General features: G+C 40.6%; 1 protein-coding gene across 4 annotated transcripts in view; it reads right to left on the reverse strand.

The window, feature by feature from the left end:
- Positions 1-448: 448 nt before the first annotated feature.
- Positions 449-13,367, reverse strand: part of LOC308103294 (uncharacterized protein) — a 41,580-nt gene continuing 28,661 nt past the window's right edge. For 3 of the 4 annotated variants that reach the window (XM_080453218.1, XM_080453216.1, XM_080453219.1), the window contains 8 exons: positions 12,737-13,315; positions 9,334-9,795; positions 8,705-9,031; positions 6,923-7,124; positions 6,129-6,347; positions 4,694-4,813; positions 4,034-4,155; positions 449-3,362 (listed from right to left, as the gene is read on the reverse strand). In XM_080453218.1, the coding sequence (XP_080309344.1) occupies positions 3,327-3,362; positions 4,034-4,155; positions 4,694-4,813; positions 6,129-6,347; positions 6,923-7,124; positions 8,705-9,031; positions 9,334-9,795; positions 12,737-13,315 (2,067 nt within the window). In that variant the 3' untranslated portion in view covers positions 449-3,326. The remainder of the gene's footprint in view (positions 3,363-4,033; positions 4,156-4,693; positions 4,814-6,128; positions 6,348-6,922; positions 7,125-8,704; positions 9,032-9,333; positions 9,796-12,736; positions 13,316-13,367) is intronic. The other variant, XM_080453217.1, reaches the window with a different exon arrangement.

Below are 13,367 nucleotides of genomic sequence, written 5' to 3' on the forward strand. Positions count from 1 at the left end.
GTCATTATTTGGAGTTTATCAGTTTTTAATGTCAGGACATCTCTACTCTGTGGTAACATAAGTCGACAGGGAATCAAGGAAATTATAGGGGAAAAGAGAAAATATTTTTGATTAAAATCCATAACACTTGAAGCACTAGGAAAACTGTGGTGAAACAGCAAGCACTGTGGTAAGACGTTCTCTACATGATCCCAAGATTGTTGGTTGAAACCCCACCAAGATTGTTCTACTCCTGACTCCTACGCATGTTTTGAAGGCTAACATCCACAACAAAACTGAAATAACTACAAACACTACACTAGAACAGCGAACATGGTGGCTCACTGTGTTTAGACATTCTCCCATTGTTCTGACATGTTCATACGCCACCAAGGTTGTGTGACTCTCGACTCTGAGCGTGTTTTGAAGGCTAAAATGCACTTCACTACACTATAGCCTTGGTAAAAAATAATATCGTCTGTTGCCCCTCACCTGTTATTACTGTACAAGATCATTATTCAACCTGTTGTATTGTTCCCCATGTTTCTTCACTATATTGTCCATGTCTAACAAAAACAAACTTTTCAGTATTACCCGTATTGCCTCCCAAGATCATCGGACTTCCTACACCTTCTGATATGAACAATAAAGCCATTACACGTTTAGCACTCACAAGTGCAAATGATACGGATCATCCCCTACAGTATATTGTCATCTGGATAAAGATACAGAACTTTGAAATGGCAAAAAGTTCAATTTAGTAGTTTTGTCCCTTTAGCCATTGCTGCACTAAACTAAATATAAAATAGAAGTCTGCACAACAGTTTTGCTCTTGTTTTGTTTATTTAAAACGCTGACATTCCAGGGTACACAACGATTCGGCCACAGTTGGCCTTCATCAGGTGACATTAGTGACCCACGTCCCTTATATGGTAATGTGAGACATGTGACCAAAGTGACTATAGGACAGGAGTAGATTACTTTGAACGCCAATCTGAATGAATCCCACCACTTGACATAGCTAGACATTGTTTTATTTTTTTATAATAAAAAAAAAAAGTACTACAGTGCTTGAGGCTTAGCAATCTGCTCTAGTGGGACAAATAGTGGGGACAAGGTTAATCATATTTCCCAGACAGAGTGTCTAAGCTTCAGAACAGACCAAGTGTTTTTTTGACCTACTCACCATTGGGAAAGGAAATTGACAACATTTTAGGTAAACACTGGCATTCCATTCATTCTGATAACGCTTTTAAGTCAGTATCAAGGACCACCACAATTGTGTACAAAAGGGCACCCAACATAAGATCATTGCTGGTTAGATCAGATCATAACCCCCCTGGACCTCGAACATTCCTAGACAGCATTCCCACAGGCAATTTCAAATGCAGTTCTTGTGCAGAGGAACTATTGCCTGTTCAACCACAAATGTCATATGCTGACATGCCCTTGTGGTCTTTCCTATGTTGGCCAAACAAATAGAGCCCTCTAAACACAAATAAATGAACATAGATCCAACATCAGAACGAAAAACCCCATAAGCCCTACACTTCAACAAAATGGGACACACCGTCGCATCACTTAGATACGTAGGAATAGAAAGGGTACAGCTGCCACGCAGAGGTGGAGATATTCATGATCTCCACAGAAGGGAGGCCTATTGGCCTATCTACACCCTCCGCACACTGCAGCCCGATCGGCTAAATGAGGACTATGACCTATCAGCGTTTCTGTAAACCCTCTGAAACAGAGAAAATTGTATTTTTATGTCTGGACTGTACTTTTCTTCATGTTACGATGACTTTACTGATGTTTAACCAGACTGCCATATGGATGCAATGAATATTATGGTTCTATCCATGGATTGTTGCCCCTTTATCCTTTAATCTGTCTCAAAGTACCGTGATTATAGTTCTTCCTCACCTTTATTACTGAATGTACTATTTGTGCCCCTAGAGAAGATTGCTGAGCCTCAAGCACTGTAGTACGAAGTTTTTTTATTATTATTAAAACATTTTTTTAAAGAATTGTAAAACCTAAATGCAAACAATGTTAGTCTTGTACTTGTATGTCATGTGGTGGGATTTCCACAATAGTAATTATTTATTTAATTATTTATTCAGTCACAGATTGGTGTTCAAATCCCTTGCATGACTTGCAGTGGTCCTCTCTTGATATAATTTCCTGCATGGTCTTTTTGCACAATATACAAAATGGCTCCACCACTTTGAGAACCACTGACCTAAGCTATTGGATATCAATAGAGGGACACTAGTAGGAAAGCTTGTGATATATTCTTCGGGGCAACTCTATACTTTCTTTGAGTGTTTCCGCCCTCCCCCATGTAGGCTGTCTAGAGGTAGTATAATTCATTGACACCCTTTTATCCAAGAGACCATACCAAAGTTTTAAATCATAACCAGAGGTTGTGGAATACGCTCGAATAAAAAATCCACCAAGGTGGAATATGCTTTTGTATACTATTGTTACACGTCTGTTAGGAATTCAACCCCGTTTATAATGGCTTGCGGCAAACAGAAATTCTCCAGTAGAGGACATTAAAGACAAAAGCAATGGCAACTTACAGAACAAACGTTATTTATTTTTTCACTTAATTTTGTGGAACAGGGGTCTTCAACGTTTTTCAGGCCAAGGACCCCTTAGCTGAGAGAGATGAAGCAGGGACCCCACACTACATATTGTAAAAAAATTGTTTAGCAGATTAAACTTTTTCATAGATAGGCTAGCTTCATAGAATTGTTGGACAGAACTATCATCAGAGTATGCTGGATTCATGTTAACCCATTTAGACGCCTTCTAAATCCTGACCTAAGTTTTCAAAAATATATGTTGCTATATACTGTACATAGCAACAAGAACCCTAAAAGGGGTTCCCTCCCCTCTCGAAAGGTATAGTTACGTAATGGGGTTTAACCACTTAAACCCTCAATACTTAGTAGACTTGACCTTTGGCTCTGTACTTGGTCTGCTCTTTTCCCCCCTCTACACCAAACCTTTTTGCGGAAAATAGCAGATCTACAAGCTCTGAGCTTTGTATTTTCGGCTAAAGTTCTCCTCAGAATAGGGATGCTAGGGTTCAAGTGGTTAATGTACAAAAAAATCCTATCACACAGATAGATTTGGCGGACCCCCTGTAGTAACTCTGAGGACCCCCTGTTGAAGACCCCTGCTTTAGATACTTTTTCACCCATTACAATCAAACTACCGCCAAAGAAAAAGAAAGAGAGACAACGTAGCAAAAGGTTTACCAACAACTGAGTAGACCGTTGACAGGTGACAACAACTCATGACTTGACTCGGCCATTCAGGTTCACATCATTTAATATTCATCTAGAGGTCGTCTTCTTGCTCTTGAGATATTTCTGTAAAAGAACAAACACAAACGAGAATCAAACAGGGCAACCAAATAGACCAAACGACTTCACTAGTTCCAATTTCTATGTTCATAAAAGTTCCCACAATGTCCAGCAGAGGGCAGCGACTGCATTTCTTAGAAGTTGTACATCTTGAAGGACCAAACCGCTCGTCTTACATGTTTAGACCATGAAGTAGGCCTCATGATATGCATGCTGTTCCTGTCGACCATTCTAAAGCATACCGTAGTTTGTTTGCGAAGAAGCCATTGCATTCTAAATCAAGATGCAGATTTGAAACGTGCTTAATTTATGAAAACACAGTGACAGTTCTGTTGCCATTATTATTATTATTATGTCAAAATTATGTTAACATTGAGGTTTTTCTTTTTTTCCAAAATTAAGAGTAGCCAATAATTTTTTTAGGGGCGGGTATCATTAGGATTTTAGCAATTCCAATTCTTATCGATTCCCTGTTTAAGAAAAAAAAAGAGAGCCGATGCTGAATCTAAATCATTTTGTCCTAAAATGTAAATGATATGTAGCCACATATGTTTGCTACATATAGTAGCCGATAAGCAGAACCAAAATTCTATTCTTTTTATGGGTAACCGATATTTGAAGAACGCAACGAGACAGACATGCAACATCATCTTGTGGCACGTGCGTCCAAACTGTACCTGCCAGTTCTCATGGTGCTTCTGGCTCTTGCAGTGGTTCAGCTCCGACTCCCGGCCTCCGGTGAAGAAGCGGTTGCACAGTTTACAGAAAAATCCCCTTTTGGGAACCAGGAACTCCATGCCTGCAGGGACAATACGAATGTACAGAAGAGTATTGAACACTTTGGAGAAAATCTACCTTTTTAATAAATGATGTGAAATGAGCTTCTCAACGTGTAATCCGGGGGCCCACCAGGGGTCTGTAAGTGTACAATTCAGTTTTTTTCCCCCTTTGGGACCACAATCTACACTGTAAAGTCCACAGTGTTTACAGAGTAGACCCGTAACGGTCCATTTGGGCCTCTGGTGGTCCTCGGATCACGACGTTGCGGACCAGTGTTATAGCTCGGTGGTTCTCAAAGTGGGGTCCGGGGACCTTGAGGGGGTTCCGGGGGGTCCCCAGATAAATGATGGATAGTTAGGAACCAAATTGACCCAAGTGGCTGTAACTCTGAGAGTGTACAAATGGAACCATATGGACCCTTACTTTGTACGGGTTCCTTGGCACATAATCGTTTCAGATGGGGGTCCGCGGCCAAACACACATTAACTTAGGGGGTCCATGACATGAAACAGTTTGAGAACCAGTGTTATAGCTGACGGCATTGACAGTAGTCTCACCAACAGCACTGTTAGGGTCAAAGGGAGGAGGAGGAGGAGGGTTGTCAGCAGTGGCTCCATGCGTCTTCTGTTTCTTCTGCATAGGTTCTTCCTCCTTCTCTTCAGGAATCCGGCGCTTCGCTGAAAACAAAGAGAATGTTGGGAGTGCCAGGGTTAAATAAAACTAAATATTATTGCAAAGCAAATTGTGGTGAAGTCATTCTACTGTTTTAAGAGGACTGTAAAAAACAACGTTTGATAAATGGCATGATAGCATTATTATATTATAGCTCGGTGGTTCTCAAAGTGGGGCCAGGGGACCCCTCCAGGGATCCTTGAGGGGATTCCGGGGGGTCCCCAGATAAATGATGCATAGGTAGGAACCACATTGACCCAAGTGGCTGTAACTCTGAGAGTGTACAGAGTTACGGTTGTCCTTGTGGTTGTCCGTGGTCTAATGCAGAGGTTCTCAAAGTGGGGTCCGGGGACCCCCAGGCCAGTACCCTATATGCATCAGCTATTTAAAACATTATCTTGACATTCATAGCCCAGATGGAATTGGATTTGATCCTGGAGAACGCTAACTTTAAAAAATAAAAAAATTTAAGATTTGTTTTTGTCTTTTCGGCCTTTATTGATAGTTTTTTTCAGCGAAGATGGATAGGAAAGAGGGAGAGAAAGACGGGGAGAGACAAAGGTCGTCGGGAACGGGACTCGAACCCACGCGGCGCCGCTGTCAGGCTACAATGAGCCTAAGACTTTATTCCTTGGGTTTTATAAGTTTAGATATCAGGCCCAACATTTGAATAAGGTATAATAGGTTATTTTTCTTAACCCGGGTGCAAGGATGGAAATGACAAAGTTTCGATGTTACTACGTCTTCGTCAGATGACTCGTAGTAACATCGAAGCGTTGTCATTTCCATCCTTTCACCCTGTTAACCCATTCAAACCGGGAACACATCTGTGTAACCACTTTGTCCATATTATACTTTGACTATTAAAAAATAGCAGATATACAAGCTCATAGCGCGGCACTAGTGCTGCTATAGATCTGCTATTTTTTTGAAAAATCGTGAACATTTTTGCAAATCTTTGGATATATATATATTTTTTAAAGCGAACATTTTTAACTCAAATCTTTGCTTCTCGGGGGTCCCTTGAACTAAATATTTTGAGATGGGGGGTCCGCGGCCAAATACATATAATTTTGGGGGTCCTTGACATGAAAAGGTTTGAGAACCACTGATATAGAAACATCTTTTTCTTTTCATAAAACAGTTTTAGAAGACATTTGCCAGAGTAGATTTTGTTAACTTTTGAATTTTACTTTTTTATTTAATAATTTAAACTTTTATGGATGTGTTGGTCATCCTCAATTGATAAGCCCTTTGGGTCAATTCTTGTTGTTTTTAAATGTGCTATATAAATAACGATGAGTTGATCATTCATCCTACCAGAGACAGAGGCAGCTGTCTTCTCTTTGTCCTCGTCATCCTCCATCTGCTCTACTTTCTCCGTCACCTCCTCCTCAGCCTGGCTGTGGCCGACTGGACCTTGGTTCTCCTGCTCTCCTCCTGCCGCGGGCGTCACACCGGAGGAGCACGCCTCGGGGGTGGTGGCACCCTTAGGCGAGCTGGCTGTCGTAGCTGGAGCAGATGCAGGGAGGGAATCGTCTGCCAGGGTGGAGTTAAAGACATCAAAATGCTTTAGGTCTTTTCAGCAGATTTTGTATTTAGGTATCAACCCATTAAGACCGGGAACGCATCCGTGTCATTTTTTGATTTCTTTGGCAATTCAAAAATAGCAGATCTACAAGCTCATAGCGCGGTAGATCTGCTATTTTTTGAAAAATCACGAAAATGTGTGCAAATCTTTGAATATATATATTTTTAAAGCGAACATTTGTAATTCAAATCTTTGCTGCTGGGGGTCCCTGGAACAAAATATTTAGAGATGGGGGGGGGTCCGCGGCCAAATACATATCGTTTTGGGAGGTCGTTGACATGAAAAGGTTTTAGAACCACCAGATCAAAGATTTAGTTAGTTAAAAATGTTCGCTTTAAAAAAAAATATATATATATATATATATATTCAAACATTTGCATACATTTTCACGATTAAAAAAAAAAAAAAGCCAAAGAAAATGACACAGATGCGTTCCCAGTCTTAAAGGATTAAACTACAGTAAACATAAACCATCAAATTAAACCAGTTCGTTGATGTGCAGGAACAGAGGGGGCGGTGCTACCTGCTACAGGCAGAGGCACAGGTGCATCCAGCTGGTCAGAGGAGCACATGGCCTGGGGGGGGACAGGAGAGTGTGGGTGCTGCTCGGCTGTGACGACCGGGTCCAACGTGGGTTCCACACATGCAGGACTTTCAGAGGCGGTCGCAGTGGTTTCAGACCTCTCTGGAGCGGCTGTTGCCAGGGTGAGAGGCCCGGGCAAGCCCTAAGAGGTTCACAACAAGTACACGGTCAACACGTTAACACATTGATTGCCAAGATCAAGTATACTTGTTCTTTTAAAAAAAAATACATTTTTTTAAAAATTATTATTATTATTATTATTATTTATTTATTTTGACCCAAAGACCAAGGAGATATGATTTTTCGAAGATCTAGACTCCTATCCACTTCCTTGTTAACTTAAAACTTAAAAATTCTGTATCTCGGCTCCTGAGTACTTATTTTTTTTTCAATGTAAAAACCCCCGGCAATAAACTGCAAAAAATCTGAAATAATTCTGGCAGTCAATGTGTTAAACACGGTAAAAAAAGGACAAGATAATGTCCTCGTCCGATTGAAATGAAGCGTCCACCATGTTCACCGTTAAGACACAGTGGTGTCAAGCTTGCTGCTACGAAAATCATTTGCTACTTTTTCCATGCTGCACTCTACAACAGTGGCTCTCAACCAGTGGTACGGGGACCACCAGTGGTCCTTGAGGGGGTTCCAGGTGGTTCCCAGCTAAATAGCTGAGAGTTGGTAACCAAATGGACCCTTATAGATCTTTAACTCTTGAGAGCGTAAAATGTATTTTACGCCCCCAAGAGTTAAAGAGTTACAAGAAGTCTACACATTTAGAAAACATAGACGAATTAAGTTTTGGGTCTGGGAGGCTAAAGCTCATCAAACGGTGGTCCGTGGGTGGCTCAAATGCCGAATAAATAATGGACCTTGATATGAAAAAAAGGTTGAAAACCACTGCTCTACAACAAACAAAAAGTCAAACTCACAGTACTCTGCCAAGTCGCCAAGCAGCAGTTGGCTTGTGAACTTCCTTTAAATGATCAAGTTCAAAGTGTTTTCTCCCTAGTGAGACCTCTGTGTGTGAATGGGTACTTGAATCACTTTTTTTGTCATATTTGTTCAAGAAATAGTAAATATTTGAGGCGTGGCAAAAAGTTGATTTGAGGTGACTGTTACAAGGTGACAAAAGTACATTTTCAGATCTGATTATTATGCTGTACTCGTTAAGACCTCAGATGGCCATTATGCTCACAGCAGCCAAAGACCAGCTGGGTGGACATTCAGATAACTGAGAATGCACACACCACCACATTAAGTAACTTTTCCACTGATGTCAATCGTAACCCTGGACCAATGCAAATGTGGGCTGTTGTCACCTTGATCTGGTCCCCACATGCTTTTTTTTTTTTGGGGGGGGGGGCAGATGACAGTTAAGTGACAATTTAAGGACTTTTAAGACCTTTTTAAAAGGTCTTGAAAGTCGTTACAAGGCATTGTGAGCTTGTAGATCTGCTATTTTCACAATAGTTAGCTGTGGAACCGAGTCAAACTAAACGTAATGCCTCAACTCCTACATTCCAAGTTCCAAGTAAATATCCCTTATTTTTTCTTAATTATTTTTTTGTTTAATTATTATTTCAAAAGATTTTCCAACACCACAATAATAATATAATAAAAATAATAATAATAAAAAAGCAGAATTCAGAAATGTTCACAAAACGATGCTACAAATTGTCAAAAAATTTAAGTTAAGTGGAAGCGCCGCTCTGATGGAATTACCCAAGGCGTGTCTTCTGGGACGGGCGTGGCCTCGGCCTCCGACTTGCGTTCCTCTTCTTCTGTGCTCTTCACCATCACCACCACCGCTTCTGAGGTATCCATGGGTACGACAGCGGGCGGAGGAGGACAAGCGGGGAGGTCGGACTCGTCTCCCGCCTCCTCTACCGTCGCTGTGGTATCCGTGGCAACGGCATCGGGAGGAGGGGGAGGGGGAGGAGGACCGGTGATGTCGTTGACGTCTCCCACCTCGTCCACCGTCACAAAGTCTGTCATGTCAAACGGGAAGTCTTGGAACTGGTCCCCCTCCGACACGTATGTGCAAATGTACTGTGACAAATATCAAGACAACAAAAAAAAAGGGGACTGAATTATTATTATGAATAGACTGAAGTTAATAGTAGTACATGTACCGTTTTGGTACAGGGCATGTTTTTTAATACAGAAACCGATATCTGAAGTGATTTTAGGCCGTAAGACTGCATTTTCTAAATAAAATGCGCAGACTTATTGAGTGCTTCAGTGCCTCATTTGGGTAGTATATTTTGAAGTGCCCAGGTAAATTGTCTTTATTCATATTATAGTCCTCTACTGTGTGCGTTAAGATGTCCCTTTGAAACTATATCAAATACCTTGGGAAGTTCAAGATGAGCAGGCTTGCATGAAGAATCCTCTCCTTTCAGCTTGCCGTCCTTCATCCTCTCCCACAGTGAAGCAATGTGTTGTTTTCCCTTCAGGTGTCCGTCAGATTTACTTCGGACATTAAAGTTGCACTTACAGAGAGAACAGTAGAAGATGGAAGATGTAGAAGATTGCCCATTAATCGCTACAATACATTTATCCTCGCTTAAGATCTCAATCTTGTCTCTCTTCTCGCCACGGTACGGATTGTCTCTCTTCTCACCACGGTGCATTTTTCCATTCAGGTGGGAGTCTACAAATATAGCGTCTCTACTTCTCAATGGGATTTCACAGAGTGTACAGAAGAAGTCTATGGCAGTGCCATCGTAACAAATGTCCACAAGATGGTCATACGTTCCATTCTGTTGAGGAGTGAGCACTATGTGGCTGTCTTTGTCATCATCAGGTGACTCCTAGGAACAGAAAAAAGGACACGTCAAGCTGAGCACCAGTTAAAATGAGACCAAATCCATGGGAAAAACCTGTGCGACAGGAAGTCACATTTTAAATGTGACTTCCTGTCACACATGTATCTTATTGTTAGCAAGTATCTAAACAGGATAAAAAGGCTTGTTAACCAACTGTGAGTTGTCATCTAAATCAAGGGTTCCCAAACTTTTCAGGCCGCGACCCCAAAAGACTCAAATTTGAACTGGGGACCTCCCCCCCCACCCTGACAAGCACATGGAATTGTAGGCATTACATTTAGTTTGACTCGGTTCCACAGATACTTGTGAAAATAGCCAAACTACAGGCTCACAAGACAGCTTTCCTGTCTCTCCCCTATTGTCTCCATCTTAGCTTTCCTACCATCTGTCCCTCCTACACTGAATCCCTCTAATGTTTTTACCGCCATCGCCTTAAATTATAAAAGTTGAAATAAAGTTACTTAAAGGTAGGGTAAGTGATATTTTGGTTTTTTTTTTGTTAAAAAGGTCAAAGTATTATATTCTGATAGTAATCATTGCTACAGAGCGTTTGTTCCGTCACAGGGGTCTCTCCAGCTCTTAAGTAAAGAGAATAAAGTACATTTTCAGGTAGGTGACAACATTTAAGCCAATCAGGAGAGAGCACTGAAAATGCATTTTCTGTTTAATAAAGAGCTGGAGAGACATGGGAGACTCCTTTTACTGAACAAACACACTATAGCAATGAGTACTATCACAATATAGACCCATTTTGCAAATTTTCTGACTAATTGCAAATCACTTACCCTACCTTTAACCCATTTTCAACATATCTTCATATAATTCGTCCTCACTAATGCTCTTGCTCATTATAATAATGGTACCATTTTTGTCCATCTCAAGAGGAGGGCTGTGGAAAGTTCAGAAACCTACCTACCAGTGACATCATCGGTAGGCAAGTTTGGTCATTTAAAAAAAGGATTTACCGGTAACATGTTTTTATTATTATTAATGCATTAAGAACCATAGCTTCTATTATTATAGCATGCACATGTTTCTGAACTGCCCACACCCTCCTCTGAGACACAGCCCTACTAGACAAACATGGTAATACAAATAATAATAATAACTAGGAGCACAAGTCTCCGCCAGCAGACTATAGCAATTATATTATCATAGCAATAACTAATGAGATAGTTGAGATGTTTAAAAAAAGATAGGATGAAAAAAAGAGATCCAAAAATTTTTGAAGATTGAGGACACACACACGCACGGACGGGTGATTTGGACTAGAAGATACTGTTCCAATCAAGACTGATTGATCCTGTCTTACCTCGCTTCAAAAACGTAAACGGCTTTTTGAAGTGACACACCTTTTTATTATAGGATTGTATTTCGTCATACGTCCCTCTAGCCAATCAGAGACATTGATGTCAACATATTGACACGTATTAAGAGTTCGGCTTTGTTGTGGGATCATTTCAACTCTAGTCCTCTTCTACGTTACAATTGTAGATGAGTATGCTTTCTTAGCTTTGGCCTTCTGCGCCTTTGCTTGACCAATGTTAGGTGTTCTCAGAGGGAAACACACACGCACAGACGGGTGACTTGGACTTACTGAAGGTACTGTTCCAATCAAGTCTGATTGATCCTGTTTTACCTCACTTCAAAAAGTAATGGCTTTTTGAAGTGACACACCTATTTATAGAATTTTATTTCGTCACGCGTCCCTCTAGCCAATCAGAGGCATTGGTGTCAACAAATTGACACGTGTCACGTGGAGCTTGCCCAATGTTAGCTTGGCTAACAATGTTTGCTCACACAAAGCGAAAACATATTCTCCACCTTCGGCGGAGACAATAATAAGCATTAGTGAGGACCTATTAAATGAAGATAGGATGAGAATGGGTGAAGAATGGGTGAAGTGGTCCTTTAAGTCAGGGGTTCCCAAAGTTGGGGTCGCGGGACACTGACGGTGGGGTCACGAAATTATTTTGGGTCTTAAAAAACAAAACAAAAAAACTTTTTTTTTAACAGGTACATTTCAATCTAAAAATGATTACAAATAGTACATTTTATTCATTAGGTACTGTAAATGTGATTGATTGAATTATATATTAACAAGATTATTAACAGTACAAGTAGTAGGCCTACAGTCAAAAGTAATACTAAAATACATTACAATTGCGCACAGAACGTGCAAGTTTATGTGCATAAATTACCTCCACGGTTAGGTGGGGTCGCGAGTCAATGGCCGCATTATTTTGGGGTCGCGGGCTGAAAAGTTTGGGAACCCATGCTTTAAGTTGTCAACAATTTAAGATCAAAGTTGCCAGGAATGTTCTCAAAATCCCTAGAACTGTAATATTCATGCCACCTAATAGCTATGCAGGTATCCAGGGCTGGCCAATACCATCTGAAATGATTAGTAAAGGCTAGATGGTGGCTAGTAATGCCTAATTTATACTCGGTAGTACGACGGTGTCGTAAGTAGGCCCAACTAATTGAAGTAACCAATTTTTTATTTTATGATAAAATTCATAATCGATCATTTAATAAAAAAATATCCATCCTTATTTTGTCATAACAGGTGAAACGTGTCCCAAAGTTATTTGCATGACACCCTTGCGCAACAAAGTATACAATAACGCTCAAGTGGATAATCGATGATTAGATATACTATGTATACATATATATATATATATATATATATATATATATACACATACGCTTTTCTGAGTACAAAGACGCTATATATATATATATAATATATATATATATATATATAAAAAACATGCTTCTCAATTATTCAATTAATCGAAAAAAAGTTATCGATAGAATCGCTAAGAACATAATAGATAGTTGCAGCCCTACACCGAAGATACGTGTTGCATCCGTGATGCATTGTGAGCTTGTAGAGTGCTTTTTTTGGGGGCTCCTCTCCTACCTTAATATCCTGCCGGTATAGTCTGCCTTTACTCGGTCCTTTTCCAGCAGCTTCATCCTTGCTGATGGTCTTCTCATCAGTATAGTCTCTCAGCTCGCCCTCCTTCAGCTTCTTGGCATCTAAGTCACGCTTGAGTTCTAACATTCTTCTGTGTGTCTTTGTCTTCAGGTGCTCCTCTCGATCATCAAGCCCTATGTCGTATTTACAGAGTATACAGCGAAAGCGAAACTTTCCTTTACGAGTACAGAATTCCTTAAGATATTCATCCGTCTCACTCTTCTGTACCAACAGTAGTAAACTAATGGTGTGTCTTCTTCCCTTCAGGTGCTGCTCTTTAGCCTCCTTCAAAAAAATACCATTGCAGAGTTTACAGTGAAGGCGGTCCCTGCCGTCAAGATAAATCTCCTTAAAATATCCATCTTTGCCGCTGATCTTTGCATCACCCTCTGCATTTCTGTTGTCCATCTTAACAGCTTTTTTCTTCTCTCCTGGGACAGATGTTTCATTCTCTTGAGGAGTGGAGTCCTCCTTGTCAGCAGTGGCCACTGTGTGGCTGTCTTTGTCATCCGCAGGTGACTCCTAGGAACAGAAAACAAAGACATGTCAAGCTGGGCAACGGTTCAAATGAAAC

This window comes from Gymnoscopelus braueri (genome assembly GCF_963280865.1).
Source record: "Gymnoscopelus braueri genome assembly, chromosome: 2".
Classification (NCBI taxonomy): domain Eukaryota; kingdom Metazoa; phylum Chordata; class Actinopteri; order Myctophiformes; family Myctophidae; genus Gymnoscopelus; species Gymnoscopelus braueri.